Here is a 21,908-nt window from a genome sequence, read left to right as displayed (position 1 = left end):
AAGAAGCCCTACTCAGATCTCCAGCTCAGGGAAGCATGATTGATGGACAGTCCCAGATGCTGCCCCTCTGATCTACCCTTTGTTCATGCCATACTTCCCCTGGGCTGCTCCCAGTCAAAGACTAAACATAGCGGGGGCAATCATGGGGGTATCCCACACAGACACGGGAGTCTAAAATCACCTTTGGCTTGAGGATTCCTCATTGGTCTGGTTGGGACTTTCTGAGGGCTGCCCTGCAGCCCGACACTCCTATCTGCTCTCCTTTCCTCCTACCTCATTTCAAAACTGTCAGACCTGTATCTCTGACCGAAGACTCTGGCTTCCTGCTTTTTTTCCTTCACAGGAATTTCCCCCAATAAATCTTTCAGGCATGTGTAATACCATATTGGTGTCTGCTTCTTAGAGGATCTGAACCAACATAATTTAAGATCCGAATCTTGAGTAGTGTCTCAAAGAGGTGGGAACACACAGAAATAATTCAAGGCGGAGCTCAGCGTCACGGACAATCCTTGGACACGTTTTGTTGGCCAGGCTCGAAACGGTTACTGAGTAAACTTCTCAACCTGTTTAAAATCGCCTGATTTTCACATTGGTTAGCCGTGAAAACTGAACTCTTCACACCGGCATCAATTGCTAACGTGCTCTGACCATGTCAGGAAAGAGCCACCGCCTTGTCAGTGGTCCAAAGCCTCGCCACCCGTTATCCTCCTGATTGTCTGGGGTGAGCAGCTCCTGGCCGCAGCCACTGAGACTTGTATTCTGTGGAAGACCAGACTTTGAGGAGAAGAAATGGGTATTTTGAATAAAAGACACTGTCCTTGCCTTGTATCAATACATAACATAGGGTTTGGGGGTATACACTTACCATCAAGGCTCAAAAAGATGGTTGGTAGCCTTTAGAAAGGGCAAAACGGGCACGTGGGTGGCTCAGTCTGTTGAGTGTCTGACTTCGGCTCAGGTCATGATCTTGCAGTTCAAGCCCCGCATCGGGCTCTGCGCTGACATCGCAAGGCATGGAGCCTGTTTCGCGTTCTGTATCTCCCTCTCTCTCTCTGCCCTTCCCTTGCCTGTGCTCTGTCTGTCTGTCTCTCTCTCTCAAAAATAAACATTAAAAAAAAAAAAAAAGAAAAGAAAAAGAAAGGGAAAAACAAGTTTTCTTTTTCTTTTCTTCTTTCTTTTTCTCCCTTTTTGGAAAGCTGGTGGTGAAGTGCGTGCCCTGGCAGCCACCCCTGGCTCCCTACAGTGAAACTACCTCAGACCCTGAGGATGCTTGTTTGGAGATGGGAGCCAGGGTGGGTGCTGGAAGGTGGGAGGTAGGAGCTGTGCCTAGCTTTCCAGCAGAGGTGCTCTCCAGCAGAGGGTTGAGAATCCGGGGGAAGAGGTAGAGAACAATGCCCAGCAACTTCAGCTGTGGGACCAGGTGGGAGACGGGAGCCCTGGCCATCGCCCACCAGGCCACTGCTCCTCTGTCTATGGTCCACATCGCCCGCCACTCCGTGAGCATGTCACTTGCCGAAGGAACCACGTTTTGGCCAGTTTGGGCCTGCACCTTCACCTGCCAGCGCCGTGCTAGGCCAAGGAGGAGACGAAGGTGAGTCACAAGGTGTCCTTGCCTTTAAAATCTCACAGAGGAGTGAAGATGTCAGAAAAAGGGAGAATGAGAGAGAGCAGTGCCACTGGGTGGCACCGACCACGGAGTCTAGGTGGCCTGTAGGAGCCAGTGAGGCTCCCCGAGGGCAGTGACTTGGAAGCTGGGAGGTGAAGCACAAGCAGGACTTTGCCAGGTGAAATCTGGAAAAGAGACTTCAGACCAGGAGAAGATGCCGTACGAATCTCAGCGATTGAAGTCCCCGAATTCCCAAAGCATGCATGCTGACGTCAGGATGACTAGTTTAATTACTCTCTGTACTGTCTGCTTCTCCAGCAAACTGGAGGGATCCAGTGCTCTCTGAACCTCAGCATCTCCACCTGTGAAATGGCGAGAGTCATAGGTACGTGACGGCAGGGGGCTGGGGACTAAATGCGATGCGGTCTGTGCAAACATTTTACGGCACTGTATGCAGTGCTCTCTCTACAAAAGCCCGTTGCTCTCATCATCAACGTGAGTGCTGTTATTATTCATTAATTCAGTGCCAGCGGCTCTGCTGGAGACTGAGGATTCAGAGGTGAATAAAACAAAGCCCTGCCCTCCAAGTGACCACAGTCTAATAACAAGAATTCACGCGTGGGGCTTTTTATGTGCCGCCTCTGTCCCCAGCGCTCCAGCTCTGTGTGTCGTCATTGTTTTACCCTCATGACAACCTGAGAAACAGGTGCTATGACTACTCTCATTTTGCGGGCGTGGAAACTGAAACACGATGGGGGTGTGTGTGTGTGTAAAAACTTGTGCAAGGCCTCACAGCGGACGGGTGGGAGTGCCCAGATGTGAACCCAAGTAAGTTGGCTCCAGACGCTTCTTTACACCGCCGTCCCTAACAGGGAGATGGACAGTTGAGAGGCAACGATACTATGACATCAGTACTGTGAGCATAAGTTGCGTGGAGGGCAGGGGATTTTCAGCAAACGCTCCTTGGAAGAGACGGTCCCTGAGCTGCGTTCTGGTGAGGTGAGGAAAAGCGTGCTGGGAAAGAGAAGCATCAGAAGGAAGCCCTTGCGGGGTGGGTGACAGCCGAGCTCCTGCCCTTCAGGGTGGAAGAGTACAGGTTTGGAGAGGTGGACAAGAGCAGGTCCTGAAGGCCTTGAGCGCCACGCTAAGGAGATGGACGGTCCTCTGAGGGCAGCAGAGACTGTGCTGGAAGGCTCGCTCTGACTGGGAGAGGCGGGGATGATGACAGGTGAAGTGGAGTGACAGTGTGGGGGCTACCACAGAGGTCCAGCTGCCATTCCCGGTGACTGCAAATAGAAATGCGCCAGCAGAGACGGAAGTATGAGGACCTTTAACACACAGAGAATGACGAGAGAGAAAGCGGGAGAGAAATTGAGAGAGACCACAGGGTCCTGGCTTGCATGACAAGGTGGGGCAGGGTGCCAAGCACCAGGACCTAAGGAGGAAGACCGGGGACCTCGCTTGTAGAGTAGGGCACAGGAAGCAGGGCCAGAAGGTGACAGACGGCGAGTGAGCAGAGGGGAGTGAGGAAAAGAAGCAAGTATCTGCCCAAGAATCCCAGCAAGTTGAAGGGCAAGGGGGTTGGGTCAGACATCAAGAATCTACTTCGATGGAGTTCTGGGTACTCAAACCTCGGCTAAGGTATATCTAAAGACTGTGCTTGTCCTTGTCATTCAAAAAGACCTTGTTTTCAGTCCTATTTTTCCCCAGTCTTCACTTACCAAGACTTCATGTTTCACTGCCCCCACTGACGTAGAACTGTTGAATTAACTTCTCAGTATCTTTGTCTGCTCATCACTGTTCTCTGCACACATATGCATAATAGGAAAAGGAGCAGGTTCTGCCGGTGGGTATTTGTAATGTGCCGAGACTGATAAATAAAACAATAAACACGCCATTGCCGTTGCCAGTAATAATAGCAACCGTTCTGAGCTCCTGTTTATTGAGCATCTATTATGCACCAGGTGTTCTGTTGGGAGTTTTACAAACCTGGCCACTATTCAGCATAGAAATGACATTTCTCTCTTACAGGGGGAGAAACTAAGGGTTGAGGTTATGTGAGCAGCTGGGGATGACAAAGTACAGGGTAAGTAGCAGTGGGATGTATGTGTGCCACCTGCCAAGGGCACAGCCTTTAGGCAGCCCTTCAAAATGTGTTTGCATCTAAATGACTTGATATCCTTCCTATGATCCTTGGGGAGAGAAGAGTTGTGTGTACGAAGTAGAAGAAGAGGGGGCAGAGGAAAGGGAACAGAGTTATGTGAACTTAAGTCAGGGGATTACTGTCCCCAAGCTCAGTATTTACAAGCTGTTACTATGCCTTCAAACAGTCAGGCCCGATGGGCTCCTTCAGAAAAGAACAAGCATCTGAATGGGTTTTCGTGTTTGCCACAGATGTTTATCTAAAGAAATGGAACACGTGATGCAAAAATTCCTGGCCAGCTTCTTTTTCTTATGTACGTATGTATGTATTTTAGTGTTTCCTTATTTTTGACAGAGAGAGAGAGAGAGAGAGAGAGAGAGTATGAGCAGGGAAAGGCCAGAGAGAGAGAGAAGGGACAGGGAATCTAAAGCGGGCTCTGTGCTGACAGCAGAGAGCCCGACACGGGGCTCAAACCCCTGAACCGTGAGATCATGACCCTGAACCGAAGTTGGACACTTAACCAACTGAGCCACCCAGGTGCCTTCCTGGCCAGCTTTCTTTCAAGAACATAAATCACAAATCATCCGTTCGCTTACCAAGTATGTATGCAGCACCTACAGAATGGCAAGCATTGGGTTAGACACCAGGGGTACAGTGGCAAATGTAATCAACCACACCAGTATGTGAGACTGAACACAGGGTGCCCATCCCTGAACTGTCTCTGCGGGGGTGACTGGAAGGCTGAGAGTAGTCCCCAGAAGAGATGGAGGAGGGCCTTTTGGGCAGAGGTGTGGCTTGAGCAAAGGCCGCTTGCCCTCACACTGTTTTTGCCACCTCTTGCCACCTATTGTGTCTTGCAAACTCTAACTCGCCCCTTAAACCTTGGGCAGGCTTGCTTGACCTAAACTCCCTGGCTGGGTCGGGGAGCTCTCCTGTGGGTTTCCTCCATACCTGTCGCATATGTCTATAGAAGCAGGTATTTGCAGGGAGCCCAGCCTGGGTGTCCGTCTCCAGTCTGAGCCCTCTGGAGACAGGTGGTGAGACATTTAGTTCCATGTTCCCAGAGCTGGCACAGAGCAGGTCCTTGATACATGCAGTGGAATGACAGTAGCATGCTGGAGGAGGTGTCTGAGAACCCTTTAGGTGGTCCTGGCCAACACTGCCCCTTTAGCCACTTAACTGTTTGTTTTTGAGGAAGACAGATTGGAGGCCTGAGCTCTGCCATGATGACTGGGGCATATCACTTAAGATCTGGTTTTCCTCCCTTACCAAATGACAAAGTTAGATCAGCATTGTGGGCTTCGGACAATATACAACCTACCAAAGTCCGTAAGAAGGGCTGTTTGTGCTGAAGGAAGTCCATGGTTAGCCTACACCCTATAGTCAAGATGAGCAAAGAGAGCTCTTCCGGAAGGGAGGTAACCAGCACATTTGGTCTTTGATTTCGTTTACTCTGACCCACAATTCTGTGACATAGTGTTGCTTTTGTCTGTAATTCACTTGAAGCTTAATCTTTCAACAAGAACACGAAGTTCCTGGCATAGAATGCAATGGTAGCTAAATAATAATAGGTAACATTCATGGAGAACTTTACTTTTTGAGCAAGTAAAAGGATCACATGTCCAAAAATGAAAATGATATAAAAAGAGGTACATGGAGCACCTTGTCCCAACCTATGTTTGTACCTGCCCCATTTTATACCCCTGGTCTCTGCCCCATGAGTCACCAGTTTCAATAATTGCTGATCCGTCCTTCCCAAGTTTTTTTTATTCAAGTTTATATTTTCAAAAACACATCTTCAGTATCTAGGGAAATGATCATTTGACTTTTCTCCTTAGATCTATTTTGAAACACTGTCTTTGCATATTTAGAATAAGCTGCACTTGGTCATGAAGACTTATTCTTTTCCTATGCTGCTGCATTCTGATTGCTAATATTTTATTTAGGATTTATGCATTAGTATTCATGTAGGAGATTCATTTATTGTTTCCTTTTTCTACAGCCTTTGTTATCAATGTTAACATATCGGGGTCAAAAACAAAAATTATTCTTCCTTATCTATGCTCTGGAACAGTTTAAATGGCATTGGAAACATCCACCCTTTAAAGGTTTGGTTAAATTTGCCTGGAAACTTTCAGCCCTGGTGCTTTTTAAATATTAACTCCTTTACAATATTATCTAGCTTTTTTATATGAAAATTGGCTTATTTATATATTCTGCAGTTGGTTTCAGTAAATTACATTCTCCTAGAAAAGTATCCATTTCTTTCAAATTTGCAAATTTAGATAAAGTTGGGTAAAATTGTTTTTAAAATGTCCTTGCTTTCTGCATTTTTCTTTCTTGCCATTTTTTATTTGTTGCCTTTGTTTTTTTCCTCCTTGATTTTGGAGAAGTCTTCTCTGTTCTACCGATTTTGTCCCAGTGATGTGGGTATTCACTTATTCACTTTGTTTTCCCACTTTGTTTTGCTATGTTAACATCCTTTGTATTTTCTTTCTTCTGTTTTCCTCTGGTTTATTTTTTTGTCCTTTTTCCTAACTTTTTCGATGAATTGTTAATTCTTTCTATTCCATTCCTTTTATATTTAAATAAATATTCCTTTTATAGGTTATGATATTCCCCATAAGTGCCGCTTGAGTTCAATTCTTTAGATACGGAATCTAACATGTAGTAATTTTTCATTATCATTGGTTTTTAGAAATTCTGCAATTTGTATTTGTACTTTTCTTTTAACCCAAAAGTTGTTTAAAGGACAACTTTCTTAAAATTCTCTGATCTTTCATTAATTTAAATTTTTACTGCATTGTGAATAGAAAATGTCCACTCTACCTGAGTTTTTGAAACTTACTGTGATTTCATCTGGGGTGACCAATGGAATGGCCAATAATTGTGGCTGTTCCATGGACACACAAAGCAAAAATACGTTCTTTATCTTCAGGGCACAGAGTTTGATATATATTCATCCCATCGACTTTTATGATTCTGTTACTTAGGTCTTTTGTATCCTTATTCATTTTTGGTCTAATTGATCTGAGAGAATGTGTTGCTATTCCTGAGATGTGGAATGTCTGGGGAGGAGCCAGTTCCAGAGGGAAGAGTGGGTATGGAAAAATCATAAAGTCCATTGGATCGTCTCCAACCAAAAATCATTCTTGCCAAACACTAATTTGCAAAGATGTATGCACCCCTATGTTTCCTGCGGTGTTATTTACAAAAGCCAAGATATGGAAGCAAGCCAAACGTCCACTGACAGATGAATGAATAAAGAAGAGTTGAGATATGTATGTATGTGTATATATGTGTGTGTATATATCATAAATATACATAACATATACACATATATAATGGTATATTACTCAGCCATAAAAAAGGATGAGGTCTTGCCATTTGCAACAACATGGATGTACCTAGAGGGTATCATGCTAAGTGAAATAAGTCAGACAGAGGAAGACAAATACCATATGATTTCACTTATAGGTGGAATCTTAACAACAAAACAAATGAACCAGCAAACAAAAGCAGAAACAGACCCACAAGGACAGAGGAGCTGACGGTTGCCAGAGGGACAGGAAAAAAAGTCACTCTTGCCATAAAGAAAAAGGTCTCCCCAAAGTGACCAAGGTCTGTATCTTCCAACTTTTAATGGTACTACTTGACAGAAGAAAGAGTCAATCTTTCATTTAATCAGATAATTTTGTATTGTTTTCTAATTTTTTCATACATGGAATTTTCCCCCCAAAATCAAGTTTAAAAGTTGAGTCCTCTTTTTCATTTCTGTGGAGGATAGGACAAGGTCCTATTCATGGCTTGGAGGGATTTTAGATGGTAATGTTGCTGATAATGACATTTGAGCACTTGCTATGAGCCAAGCCCTCCTTTAGGTACTGTGTATCTCTGACAGTATTAAATGCACAGCATTTAATAAACTCGTAGCATCCCCGTTTTACAGATTCACAACCATAAGGCAAGTGGGGTTAAAAAAACAAAAAACAAAAAACTTCAAGTTCAAACTGTTAGTGAGTGCACAGCCAGGACCCTGACCTTAGTCACTCTCCTCTGTTGCCTCTTTCAGAGACCAGCTCATCCAGTGGCTTCATTTTACAGGTGAGGAAACAGAGTCTCAATGTTGCTGAATCAGCCAGCAAATGACTGGCTGGGCTAACACTATATCCTTGAGGTTTAGACCTTCATGCAGAACCTTCCCACCATACAGCACTGCCTTTCATGTGTACAGAAGCAATATTCTGCAATAGAAAGAGGTTGTAGTTGCTGGATGATATGGGCTAATCATTTGATAGCAATTCCTGCCTGCCTGCCTCACCTCACAGGGCTGCAGAAGTAATACCATAGCAGATGCAAAGATGTTTCCATCGAAGGCTACTTAAATGACGTATACTTTTGATTTCTGAATAACTCAGTGTAAAATAAACTCACTTTTAATAGGACCAGGATATATGAACTAACAAAAAACTAAGGTTCTACAAGGGATAAATGCTCTAGGTGGGACGACTTATGTGGTTTTGGTTCTTTTAAATTTATTTATTTTTGAGAGAGGGGGTGAGAGGGGAGAGAATCCCAAGCAGGCTCTGCACTGTCAACACAGAGCCCCACTTAGGGCTCGGTCTCACAAACCATGAGATCATGACCTAAGCCGAAATCAAGAGTCGCTTTACCGACTGAAACCCCCAGGCACCCCAGGGCTTGTGTTTTTAATAGGCATCTCCTGCACTCTCCAATTCCCTTGCACATGACCTTCATTCTTTGTTTATGGGTTGTAGGCGTCAGGCTCCGAAACAGGCACTTTCCCAGAACAAGAAAGAACCGAAGATAGCCGATGGAAGAGAACACTAATCAATCGTCAGGGGAGACACACACGCGCGCGCACACACACACACACACACACACACACACACACACACACTAAGGGTGAGTTTCTTGTGTTATCTCCAAGTCCAGCTCTCAGAGCCTTTCTGTTGCCAAGAGTGACCTAACATTTCTCTACATGTCTCTAGCTTGGCTTTGGAGGGCAAGATTTGTTTTGTTTTGCTCCATTCCATACTTATTCCAGTAATTATGAAAAGAGGAAGGGGTTTAGGACATATGGGGAGGGAGACTGACTCAGTGTATCAACTTGACTAAGAAAGGACATAATGGTTTGGCAAAATAAGACCATTTCATCTTGAAAGTGTAAGCACATCCTATACTAGTGGAATTATTTGGCTTGCCAAAAACCAAAGGCATTTAGCTGAATATGGCAGGGACCTAAGCCAAATGACTAGAGGTGGCACCCTGTACAACTGCACAGAGGCTTCCAGAACTGGTTAGGGAACCTGATTCTGATGCTGGAACTGGTGGTGTTCCACTTGGACTCATTTGGGATGGGATCCACAACAAGCCCTGGAAACCTGTCCTCTAATGGCACAGAATCTCTGGGAAACTGCTCCTTGTCTTGAATCATGACATCATGAAAAGATTTGTCCAAAGGTAGTCTTACAACCTGCCAGCTTTGGGGCTTGCAGCAGAAACTGAATAAAATGCATTCCTATCATCCTAAAGAGCAAACTGATCTCCTCAGCCTTCTAACCTAGCATTTGGTAGATGCCAAATGACGAGCTAAAAATGTAGGATGGATTCCTCAGAGAGGTTCTAGACCTTCCTTTCTCAGTTTGCTTAGTTTTGTTTTTGTTTTTGTTTTTTAAAGAAAAGACTGAAATGGTTCAGTTGTGGGTGGCCTAGCTCAGATTCTAGGCAATCTCTTCAGTAGGGTCTCCAGCCTTGCTGACCTAAACATTCTTGTTTGCAAAAGAAGATCCTATTTCAAAGGAAATGTGGCCGATTCGTGCTTTACCACGTAGGTTATCAGGAGCCTCCTCTGTTGCACCACGTGAGAAAGTTGAGCTGGGAACTTTCTCACTTGCCTCAAATTTAAGTCATAAATTAAAATGTATCTGGCAAAAATGGGAAAAGGGTTGAAAAAAAGGTGAGTTTTGTATGAAATTGGGTGCAAGTATTGTCTAACCTCAGAACTTCAGGTTTTATGGGGGTCTCCAAGTTCAGTTAGTTCAAGCCCTACATCTGACTGTTTCCAGTGATCTGGATGATCTATTTGGTGGGCAGTGTTCTCTTCCCAGGAAAGACACGAGTTATCTGTAAGGCATCTGTAGCTTTCATATTACCCGGAATCCAGCCTTAATCAGTGAAGGGAACATTAGTAAACTATCTTAGTTTACTAATGGTCACTTAGTTACAAAGAATGGAAAACCACTCAATTTAAATCCTTTCTGGGGCACCTGGGTGGCTCAGTTGGTTAAGCATCTGACTTTGGCTCAGGTCATGATCTCATGGTTCCAGAGTTCGAGCCCTATATTGGGCTCTGGGCTGACAGTTCAGGGCCTGGAGCCTACTTGGGATTCTGTGTCTCCCTCTCTCTCTGTCCCCCCACCCCCCATTCACACCATCTCTCCTTCAAAAATAAACATTAAAAATTGTTTTACTCCTTTGTAAAGAGTTTATTGGAAGGAATGTGTAGGTTTCCTGAGGACGAGAAAGATATCAGATGGTTTTCCTCTCTCTCTTCTCTTTTCTCATTTCCTATTGTCTGTTTGTCTCAGCAACTAGCTTTCTCTTGCATTTCCAGCTTCTGCTTCATTATGACTTTTTGGCTCTGATATAGGACACCTGTTTTTGTTTCTTTTTACATTTACCTTGTTTTTCTTATCATCATGTCCCAATTTTTTCTTCAGAGAATCAGCCATGGGAATTGGTTTGGCAATGGACACCTGACTCGACTCCAGCCAACAAGATATGGTGAGACCCTGGCCGAGGTTTCTAGGAGATGGTGTGTGAATGGAGGAGGACACGAGGTTGGCGTTGCCAACACCATCCTGCCTCTGTGAAGCCCAAGCCCAATGGCAACACAGCAGTAGAGCAAAGGGATAGAAGCTACATCCTGATGGCAATTTTGGAAACCTGAACCCCAGCTATATGTGAAGCCAGTTTCATGGGCCAGTAACTTTCTTTCTTGCTTGCTTGCTTGCTTGCTTGCTTGCTTAAGTCATTTTGGATCAAGCACTCTGTCAAGCATAACCCCCAAGTCCCAACTGATATAGCCATCAGCCCTGGATTTCCACCCAGCCAACTCCACTGCTCGCCATGACCTTGCCGTTCTGGTTTCCTGATTGGCCTGGTTAGGAAGGGCGTGCTCAGGAAGGACTGGTTTAATGTGGTATGTAGGGCTATTCTTCTCAGAGCCAAAGGGAGGGCAGAGGGAGAGGAAACAATTAACTTCTTACATTTAGAGTCATTAGAGTCCTTGATCTGGCAATTAGCCTAATCATATTTTTTTCCTGTCTTCATTAGGGTCATGAACGTCAAAATATAGGGAATAAGATGCAAAAATCAGTTCCAACTTCATAAATAATGCTTGTGATGCGTTTTCGTACACAAATCTAATGGAAATTTAGAAAATGAACGAGTCTGCTTTGTCATTATTCTCTTGTGGGTATGCCAACAGCTTTGAAAAGTTTTTCAGTATGCCAACTTTAATTTTATAACTGAAAACAACAGTAGCTTGGAAGCTCAGGTTTAAGTCATAAACGAAACTGTATCTGGTAAGAAGTGCATTACATTCTATTTCTTTATTATGAGAATATTTAACCCAGTTCTGACTTAGGGGCGCCTGGGTGGCTCAGTCGGTTAGGTGTCTGACTCTTGATTTCGGCTCAGGTCATGATCTCATGGTTCATGAGATAAGAGCCCCGAATCGGGCTGTGTGCTGACAGCACGGAACCTGCCTGGGATCCTCTCCCTCCCTCTGTCTGCCCCTCTCCCGCTTGTGCTTGCATGCACTCTCTCTGTAAAAATAAATAAACTAAAAATATTATAAAAATATCTCCACTATACTACATCATGACGCAGATAGTCTTTTCCCACACCTCTTCCTTCAAGACATCTAACTTACTTCATCAGAAAATAATAAATCTCAGGCTCGGAAGCCACTTCTTTGCCAAGAATTGTACCAGTGAAGCGGTTCATTGTTCCAATTAAAATTTACATTTGTTTAGGAAGGGCAAGGACATGACTGTCACATACATGTGACACATCCAACATTTCACTTCCATTTTACACCTGTGTTGACATCACAAGCAGAGCACAGGTGCAGCCTGAGAAGAATGAGAGCTTGGGCTCCATCCTGAGCCGTGGAGTCTACCTATGTGTGACGTTGGCAGATTATGACCTCTGTAAGCCTCTGTTTCTTCACATATAAAGGACTGATCTTATATCTTTATAGGTAATAATACTGACCTCATAGCTTTAATGGGGTAACTAAATAAGGTAGTATATGTAAGCTTATAATTAATGCTCAGTGTTATTTACCACCTATCACTTAAGGTAACAAATAATAATGCCCTTCACAATCAAAACAATTACAACTCACGAATGTCCATTTCCTACCAGTTGTCAACACTGCCGTAAATCTTCCATAGTTATGAAATAGAATCTACCTTTTCTCATAATTTGAAATGTTACAGCCCTCTTAACACTACTGAAACATCTCGTTCTGCTACTAACAGGCTATATGACCTGGAACAAGCAGGTAAGCAACGTGAGTTTTGCTTCTGTATTTGCAAAATGCCCAGATTGGGCTGTCGTCGATGAATGTTAGGGTCCCCCCTAGCTCTACCATTCTTCTCTGTGCATCTCAGAATTCAGTTCTGTGGCCACGTGATGCATGTGAATCATCATGGGACAATTACATCCTGATTTCAAACGAGCCCATAGTCTGCTCAGGAGAAAAACCGCTGCCATCTAGTCTCCCCAACGAACATCAGCCTCAGGATAAAAGGAAAGAAAGCATAAGAGGATGTAAGAGTATGGCAATTCACAGGCTCAGAGTTTCCATTTTGGAAATCTCTAAAACTTATTTCTCAAAATTTGAGGACGAATATTGTGATGCAGGGGTAGTGAGAGAAAAGTGTGCCACGGGGCATGATGGATGCTTATCCCCTGGGCTTACAGTCTACTGTTCCACAAAGCTCCAAACACAAGTTGCCTTAGTTATTGGAAATGCTAATGATTGGTATACTTCTATTTTTCTGCAACTGCAAAACAGAACTGCCTAATTAACCATTCCTTTGGTATTTACTTTGAAGCCAACTGTGCATTTCTTGGCCTCTTCACATACAATTGATGCCAGCTCCCACGCAATTCCACAGAATTCTTGTACAGTTCTCACTTGTTCTGCCCCATCTTTTTTGCTTAGCCTCCCCTCTACTACCTGGCAAATGGTGCACGTTCCAGAAATTACGATACCATCAGAAGGTCTCTACACACTCGTCTAAAAGACATTCAGGGAAAGATGCAAAAAAATGCCTTCGCACAGAAGTGGGGAGAAGGGCCTAAATTAAATTTCTAATGGACACAGCAACAGAAGAAAGTGCTGTGTGTGAAGAGCCCAGACTCTCCCTGACAGATGGCATGCAGCGAGTGCATGCTGTTAGCTGGGCAGTGCTCAAGGGCTTGCTCCGTTGCAAATACAGAAACAATAAAACTGTTTATTGATTTTGAAGAGATCCATAATTAAGTACGACATTTTCAAAGATAAAGGTTTACCAAGGCAGAACAGCCAGGATTTAAGGGGTCTTAAAATGGAAGACTATTTAATTGATTCAAATGTCGTTCCTAGGATGGCAACACTCCAAGAACTCCAGCTTGTACGCGTGTGCGTCTGCACGTACGTCTGAGTGCAAGGGTGTGCGCACAAATCATTGGAAGTTTTAAAGTGGCGCGTGGCCGTATGAAATTTTCTTGAGGTTAGAAAAGCAAAGGTTGCAACCCTTACATTCGGTTGCCTTGGGCAAGCAAAAAAAAAAAAAAAAAAAAAAAAAAATCTGTCAAGACCCAGGTCTTACTGTTAAGGCTGGAGTTGAGAAATGCCCTCCAAATGCCTTCAAGTCAACATTAGCTATGACAGAAGCAAGACTATTATTTAACAGTAGCAGCAAATGTCAAAAACAAACTGTGCCTGGCATTTTGACAAGACACTACTGAAAGAGAACCACTTTTTCAGCACTTGTGTAACCGTGGGGGAGAACGCGACAATTAATATCCTGAGGTCTGGTAATAGGATTTCCAGGCTGCTTGGTGCTTTCCTTCTGATACACATAAGAGGAGTAGCAAGTGGCGGACAGGGGCAAAAAGAATCCAAAACGATGAGGCCTGGAGGAAAGGACTGATACATCAAGAAATCAGGTACCTGTATGGCTAATTAAAATGTAACTCCTTCTTCAGGAAACTGCAGTCTCACAGCGGTGACACTGTAAAGTATGAGGACAGAGCCATCATCTCTAGGCAAAAATAAGATGCTGACAAAACCTATCTCTTACTTCCCACATCCTTCCTTCCCTCTGGTGTCCTCACGCCATCCTGTGGCACCTCGTCTGAGCTTCCATCCCTGGAAGACATTCCCAGCCTAACCTGGCCAAACCTCCAACCCAACAATCAATTACTCAGTATAGTAACAACTAGCCACTCTTCTGCCCCACTTTCCTGCCTGGGGCCTGTAAGCAACCTGCTGAGTGAAGCTCTGGGCGGTGGATGGTGGGTGGGCATAGTGGATTTGGGCATTACATATCCTTTCATTTTGACAGAAACATTAGGAGAGTATCTAAATGCAAAGGAAGTGCTAATGTGTTGGCTCAGTACCTGTACTTTGAAGTGGGAACCGAGGAAAAAGGAACATTTATGTAACCGAATGCCTGTTTACATATTATTGCATTTGATGTTACCAGGCCCCAAAGGAAAATGGTAGTGTACCTCCATTTCAGAGATGAGAAGATGGAAGTTTAGAAAGCTTGGGGGACTCGCCCAGGGTCCCGGTCAGTAAGGAACTCATGCAGCGTTCAAGCCTGGGTTTGCCGGATTCCCAAGACTGGCTCTTTCCCTGATTCACCCTGCCAAACCTCAGGATCACACCTTGATCAGCCTCAGAACATCCTTTTTCAAAAAAGTCTGACAGTTATGGTGCTTTATAAATAAAGGCGATGCCGTGAACAGTGGGAGACAGTATAGTCTCGATGTGTAAGCCTCAGGATATGATTCCCACAGGCAGCTGTGGACCCTTCCCAAGAAGCTATGCCCTGCTTGCAGGCTTTACAGGGGTCATTTAAACCCCAAAAGAGAAGTGTGTCCCCATGTTTCATGTCCCACCTGCCATCATTTCCTCTGTCATCCTCACTACTTCCAGACTGGACTTTGGATTCTTCAGAGTAGAGTCACCTGTCTGTCCATGTTGTTTTCTTGTCCATCCCATGCCAAGGAGAAATGCCCTCCCCTCCTTGAGCTGAGTTTGACCCTTCCTTCACACCTCACCCCTACACGTGTCCCCACCCTTCAGACCAGTGGGGTTAATATCATGTCCTTTCCTGACCAGTGGGTTAATATCACGTCCTTATTCTCACAGAAGGTATCATCTATACAACCCATCTGCACAGATCCCCCAACACCAGTTCTCCGGTATTATGGGGCGCATCAAAAATGATACCACCAAGCATAATAATTCACACAGACTTCTCCCAGCCTGAACTTTTTAAAAGGTCAGAAGTCAAAACCTGTTTAAAAAAATTTATCTCCTTTCCATTCTGTCAGATTTCCACATGGGATGGTGCCTGTGGAGGCCGCGGTAGAACATCTATTATCAAGAGAGGGTCAAGGCCCATGTCTAAAGCAATCATGGAGGGCAGAAGCCGTGAGGCTCTCTCAGAATGCTTACACTGGCTTTCTAAAATAACCCAGGTTCCAGGGTGGAGTGGCATATTAAACATAAGGTATGTCCATGAAGTGGAGGGTGCATCTGAGTTAGCAACGCCCACTGCGCCAAGCCACTCCCTCTAAGGGATGGCCTTAGAAATCTGTTGGAAATACACATGGAAACCACTTGCAGGGACTGGCAGGGACAGCACAGCGTGGTGATGAGAGGAACCCTTGGTCGCTAGAGCCAAGTCAGACCAGAGTTTGAAACCCTGTTCTGCCTTTCAGAAAAACATGGACAATGAGGTGCCTGGGTGGCTCAGTCGGTTAAGTGTCCCAACTCCTGATTTTGGCTCAGGTCATGGTCTCTCTCACAGGTTTGTGAGTTCGAGGCCCGCATCGGTCTCTGCGCTGTCAGCACAGAGCCTGCTTGGGATTCTCTGTCTCTCTCTCTCTCTGCCTGGTCTCAAAAATAAATTAAAAAAAAAAAAAAAAAAAAAAAAAAGGAAAGAAAAACCTGGACATTGGAAGCTATGAAACAGTCCATATCTGGAGGGGTGTGGTGGGGATGTTCATAGGAGGCACAAAGCAAAAGCCTGATTCATTTCCTCCCCCTCACTTCTTCTCTTAGATGGTAGGAAAAGGCAAAAGTGAGCCCCTTCCTTCTTTCCCACCATTCTAGAACTTGGATACTAAGTTTTTATGCTACGTGTCTTAAAGACTATAATTTTAATTTGACCACCAAAAAGTATTTTATTTTCTCATAGTCGTGTTCACTATGAATCACTTAGGAGGGAAAATATGCTAGCGGGCAGAAAGTGCTACAGAAGGCCTTACGCCAACCGTGGCTGACACTACCACTGATCACCGGTATCTCGTTGTCCTGTCCCCCAGGGAGAGGGATTACACATCCCAGCCCCTTTACAGTTAGTTGGAGCCAGAACCAGAACTAATACTATCGAACATTTAAGGGTCGCTGATTTATTCTTTCTGGAAGAAAAGCTGAACCTGACTCAACCTTATTATGAATTTTACATACATTCTGGAAAGATCTGCTTTGATGTATACTGACCCGCTTTCTCTTAGACAGGCATGACACTGACACACACTAGGTCTGAGGCACAGGAAATTCCACAAAGATTTGTCTTTACAAACATCTTTAAGCTTCATCTTCAAATTGTCAGGCCACGGGCTCCCTGGGCCAATGCGCAGACTACGCGCAGCAGCCGTATCCAGCTGATCCTAAAATGATGGGGTAGCACTTTGTCTTTCTGTAACGTCCTGCTGGAAAATCTCAGGCTTTTGTAAACGCAGAAAGGACTGTTTCAAAACAGAACTGCCACTGTCATACTTTGGTTGGGTAGACATTCCCAGAAGGTCTAGGAGTGACATGTGATGACTATAAAGGGAATAGAAATGAGTTTCATTCAGTGGCAGAAATTCCCAGGGAATGCATTTTAGTAACTTTTCTTCTAAAGCAAACAGATTCAGCACTTGGGTTCTTTCTTTCCTTTGTCTACTCAATTGCTCATCACAATGAATTGGTCCGTGATCATTCTGTACAAGTTTCCTCAAAAAGTGTTTCTAAAAAAGAGATCTTGCAAACGCAACAATCTTACGGAAACAGTAGTGCTGAGTGAATTTGTTTTCTGAACGGTAATAAAAAAGGGCTCTTTTTCAATGGCAGTATATTTCCTACGTGCTCATTCCTACTAACGCCCACCTTTGGGGAAGCTACAGGAAGATTAGCAGTTGCAAATCCTGCCATAAAAAAGCAGAAGACAAGGGGGCAGTCACACTAGAGCACAGTTCTGATGTGGAATCAAAACTGCCCCTTGTTCATGAAATCCTCACACAGACCACAGCCGGGGAAACGGTGAAAGGGAAAAATTGCCCATATATGGCAATCAGTTTTGACACGAGACTCATCAATAGCCCATTCTTTCCCAGGCACATCATTATCTATCTGATCTGCCAAATCTGATACTTAACAACATTGTCTTCGGAACAGTTGACATACCCTGGAAAAGTCTGTCTTGTAAATCACAAAGAAAGATGACAGGTTTCACAGATTTCATCAGTGGTAAAGAGAAGGGAGGCATAAAGGAACAGACACTAGGATACTCATACTCTCTGGCACAATGAACCCTATGAACTGAATGTATTTCGAAAGGGAAAATACTCTCCGTACCTCAATTTTTATTGAGGCCAAACAAGAAACCACCGACTTAACCTATTTATCTCAGCTCCTAACTAAATTGAGTTTTCGGCCTGTAAAGACAAATGAACAGGCAGATGGCATGATCTCACGGTATAAAAAGGAAGTGGAGAAAGCTGAATCAGGGCAGCAGACCCCTGAAGCCATAGCTTCTCCCTCCTACCCCCAATCCATAGAAATAACAACAAAAATTAAAAAGAAAAGGAATCCATTAACTATATTGTCAAGTAAGACCGTATCCTTCGTGGACCAAACACTACAAGGAACTCCTCGAAGTGAGAAAACAATCCAGAGCAGAGAGATGGAGAGAAAACACAGTTCCGAACATGAAAGGAGGGGACTTGCTATAAACATGAAATCAGAGATTCTAAGCTCAGAGGTGGCTGATGCTCTGAGACGGAAACACCAAGAGTAACTGACCTGATGCATTCAAGCAGGCTATTGTGGAAGCAGCCACCTGGCCAACTACATGTCTACTCGCCCACCTTGGACGGGGCAGAGACAACACAGTATCTGCCCCCAGGTGAAAGTGGTAGGAGTGGAGAGGCATGGCAGTCCACCCAAGCCAAACAAGGGAGCACCCACATCCAGAGACAGGCTGGTGATACAGGCTCATCCTGCCTTCCCCTGCAATGGCTCTGTAGAAGAGTTTAGAACTTTAAAAAAAAAAAAATTTTTTTTAATGCTTATTTATTTCTGAGAGACAGAGACAGCACGTGAGTGGGGGAAGGGCAGCGAGAGAGGCAGGTACAGAATCTGAAGCAGGCTCCAGGCTCTGAGCTGTCAGCACTGAGTCTGATGTGGGGCACAAACGCACGAACTGTGAGATCATGACCAGAGCCGAAGTCGGATGCTTAACCAACTGCATCACCCAGGTGCCCTGCGTTTAGAACTTTAAAAGAAGAATAATTACTAGCCTCAAAAAATACAAGAAAAATATAAGAATGGCAACGCATTTCCACATAAATACATACATACATACATACACACATAAATAGCTTTGAAATTAAAACTGTGACCACTGAAAGTAAAAGCCTAGTGATGGCTGAACGCTGAATGATACAGCTGAAGAGCAACTCACTGAGCTAGAAGATCCAGTTAATTCTTCTAGAGTGTAGCACAGCAGAGAAAAGCTAAAGGGTACACAGAAAACAGAAACAAAAGGTCAAAGATCTCTTAAATGGAGGAATTTGAGAAGAATAGAGAACAAAAGAATAATAAGAGCAAAGACAAAAAAAAAAAAAATAGCCCAGAATTAAAGAGGAGATGTCTCTGATTGAACAGGATTAATAGAAAAAGACCTACTCCTCTACATCAGAATATGTAGGATGATGGAAAAAAAAACAAACTAAAAATAAATCAATAAAACAAGGGAGAAAGGACTCTAATTAAAATCCCAATACAATCAAGGCAGCTGGATAAGTATTTCATTCAAATGGTCAGGAGGACTACAGATCAGATCTTTCTTTCCACCTCACCTCTGAGATTTTTCCAGGTAACACCAACACCACTGTTAACAGCTGGTCACCCAGGCCTTGGGTCTCCACTCCGCTGCTGTGCTTCTCCACCCACTTCAGGGAACTATGTAAACGAAGTTGTTTACATCGCACCCTGGACCTCAAGAGTTGGAAACGTTCCGCTAAACTGCTGACTACAAACTCTAAGCCTATGACCCTTCTTAGAAAAAACGTTTTTTACCTCAAGATGTGCAGTCCTTGTAGCTTACCTGATTCTTTCACACTGTCAGGTCAGCACTGCTGGTTCAACTTCCTTCTCCAATTTGCCTGGATCCCAAGCAAGACTCCTGATCTTTTGTCAGGAGCCTCCATTAATTTCTCACATGGCCGTTATGCCACGTCTTCCAACAAATTCCTAACTAGAATCAATCTCTGCCATCACAACTGCCCTAACTGCTGGGCTACTGAGCCCCCAGACATGGCATAACCAAGTTGACTGTTGGCTCCATGTCAAGTGTCTCATCTGGGGCCTCACTTGAGTCCTTGATGGACTCAAAACCGTCTAGAAATTCTTTCTTCATCTCTTGTCAGTCCCTGTGTCCATTCTTCATAGAGGCTGTCCAAACCTCCACCATCTTTCAAAGTCCTCTAGCTCACCTCAGCTCCCCTCGCTCATAATAAATGGCTTAGTATATGATCAGGCGTTTCCCAAATATCTTTTGAGAGCTATTAGTATACAATGAAATATTTTAAATGTGAAGATACAACAGGTTAAAAAAAGCATTTTTCGGGGCGCTGGGGTGGCTCAGTCAGTTTGTGAGTTCGAGCCCTGCGTCAGGCTCTGTGCTGACAGCTCAGAGCCTGGAGCCTGCTTCGGATTCTGTGTCCCCCCTGTCTCTCTGCTCCTCCCCAACTCATGCTCTGTCTCTCTGTGTCTCAGAAATAAATAAACATTAAAAAACACAAAAAGAAAAGCACTTTTCAACATAAACCATACATCTCCTTTATCTCTAAGGTTGGTTATTCCTTCCAACTGCACTTCACACTACCAGCTCTCCTGTCTGGAACTGCCTTCTGCTCTGGCTTGAACCACATCACTCTTCTCTTTCTCCTCCCACTTGTGACAACACCCTCCCCACCTCCTCCAACCCCTCTGCTAACATGCCAGCATGCCTCGGATCTGTCTCCCTTCACGGTAACATGCTCCCTAGGGGATCACACCCATGCCCACAGCTTCAAGGACCATGGACATATGCCAACAATGACCTCCCCCATTTACATCCGATAACCCAGACTCAACTATCTGACTGCTTATGACGCATCTTTACCAGACGTCCCTGACACACCTGGACCTCAACTTATCAAACTAGACTCACTAACTTTACTCACGCATCTGCTTCCCTATATTCCTCTTTGGTTTACAGAAATGCCATCCACCTAGATTTCCAAAGAATAAACATTAAATCACACTTCCTCTTCCTTCACCTCCACGCTCACGTCATCAAGTTCAGATGACCTAGTCCAAAATGTATGCCCATGTTTCCCTTGCTCTTTGTTCCCCAAGTTACAATACCTCTCTGACCTCAAACATGCTCTTCATCTCACACGAATCCACACCAATGAGTGGCAATCTGGGCTGCACATTAAAACCGCCTGCAGAATTTGTGAAGATCCTAAAGTGCGGGGCATACCACAGGCCAAAGATTTTAGAGTTTCCAAAGGTGGAAGCCAGGCATTAGCATTCTTTACAAATTTCCATATAATTCCAATAGGCAGCCAGATTTAAAATGTTTCCGGAACTGAAGATGTTGAGCGCACAGATTCAAAGTGCATATACAATGAGTTAAAAGTCTTCAGCATGATGGGAGCAGCGGGAAACCAGGAACCTAGACTTCTAAGGCCTGATAAGATGTTCTGGGAGAAAAGAGCAGACTCTTCCAGATGCACAAAGCTAGGACTCTGCTACACACAGACCATCACTGGAAGAACTACCTTCTGAAGAATACACAGTTTGATTCTTCAACAACGTGGGTGTGAGCTGCACGGGTCCACCTACACATGCATTGTTTTTTCATAAACAGAGTACAGTACTGTAAATGCATTTCTTCTTCCTTATGATTTTCTTAAGAACATTTTATTTTCTCTATCTTTATTACAAGAATACAGTATATGATACCAACTATTTATGTTATTGGTAAGGCTATGAGTAGTTAAGTTTTGGGGAGTCAAAAATTATACACGGATTTTCGACTGGGTGCGGGTAGCACCCCTACCCCCCACATTGTTTCAAGGGTCAGCTGTACTCCACTGTGAGCCAAGATCAGAGAGGTATTTAATACTGACCAAGTCTGGATTCCACCTAGAAAATACAAGATGTGTGAATGTATGCACCACTGAGAGGTTCCAGTGACCTTAATAAAGGTAAAATCACTCCATGCAAAGAAATACATTTATAACAAAAGTATTAGCAGGATTCTGGCTAGTTAACTGTTTTCTTGTGCTTTTGCAGAATTTAGCCTCAGTTTTCAAGCATTCAATTTCCAGAACTTTAATAAAAGGAAGCAATGACAATGTAGCAATGTTAAAAGATGTTTACCACTTTCTTTCATTGCAAAAAAAAGATGTAATATATTCACATACTTATTAAAATATCAAAACAATTTTATTTTTGCCATCAATATCTTGTTTTCTAGATGATCTAAAAATAATTTAAGAATTCCAAAATGATAATCATTC

At 43.9% G+C, this 21,908-nt stretch overlaps 1 protein-coding gene across 2 annotated transcripts in view; it reads right to left on the bottom strand.

Moving 5' to 3' along the window:
• The window catches only part of INSIG2 (insulin induced gene 2), a 56,337-nt gene that overhangs the window by 13,884 nt on the left and 20,545 nt on the right, over positions 1 to 21,908 (bottom strand). The window contains exon 6 of one of the 2 annotated variants that reach the window (XM_060625751.3): positions 4,113 to 21,531. The exons of the other annotated variant lie outside the window; for it this stretch is intronic. Coding sequence (XP_060481734.1) covers positions 21,505 to 21,531 — 27 coding nt within the window. The 3' untranslated portion in view covers positions 4,113 to 21,504. Of the gene's footprint in view, positions 1 to 4,112; positions 21,532 to 21,908 lie in introns of those variants that run through there. 2 annotated transcript variants of the gene reach the window in all.

Source organism: Panthera onca, chromosome C1, assembly GCF_046562875.1.
Source record: "Panthera onca isolate mPanOnc1 chromosome C1, mPanOnc1 haplotype 2, whole genome shotgun sequence".
NCBI lineage: Eukaryota > Metazoa > Chordata > Mammalia > Carnivora > Felidae > Panthera > Panthera onca.
This window is presented reverse-complemented; position numbering and strand designations above follow the sequence as displayed.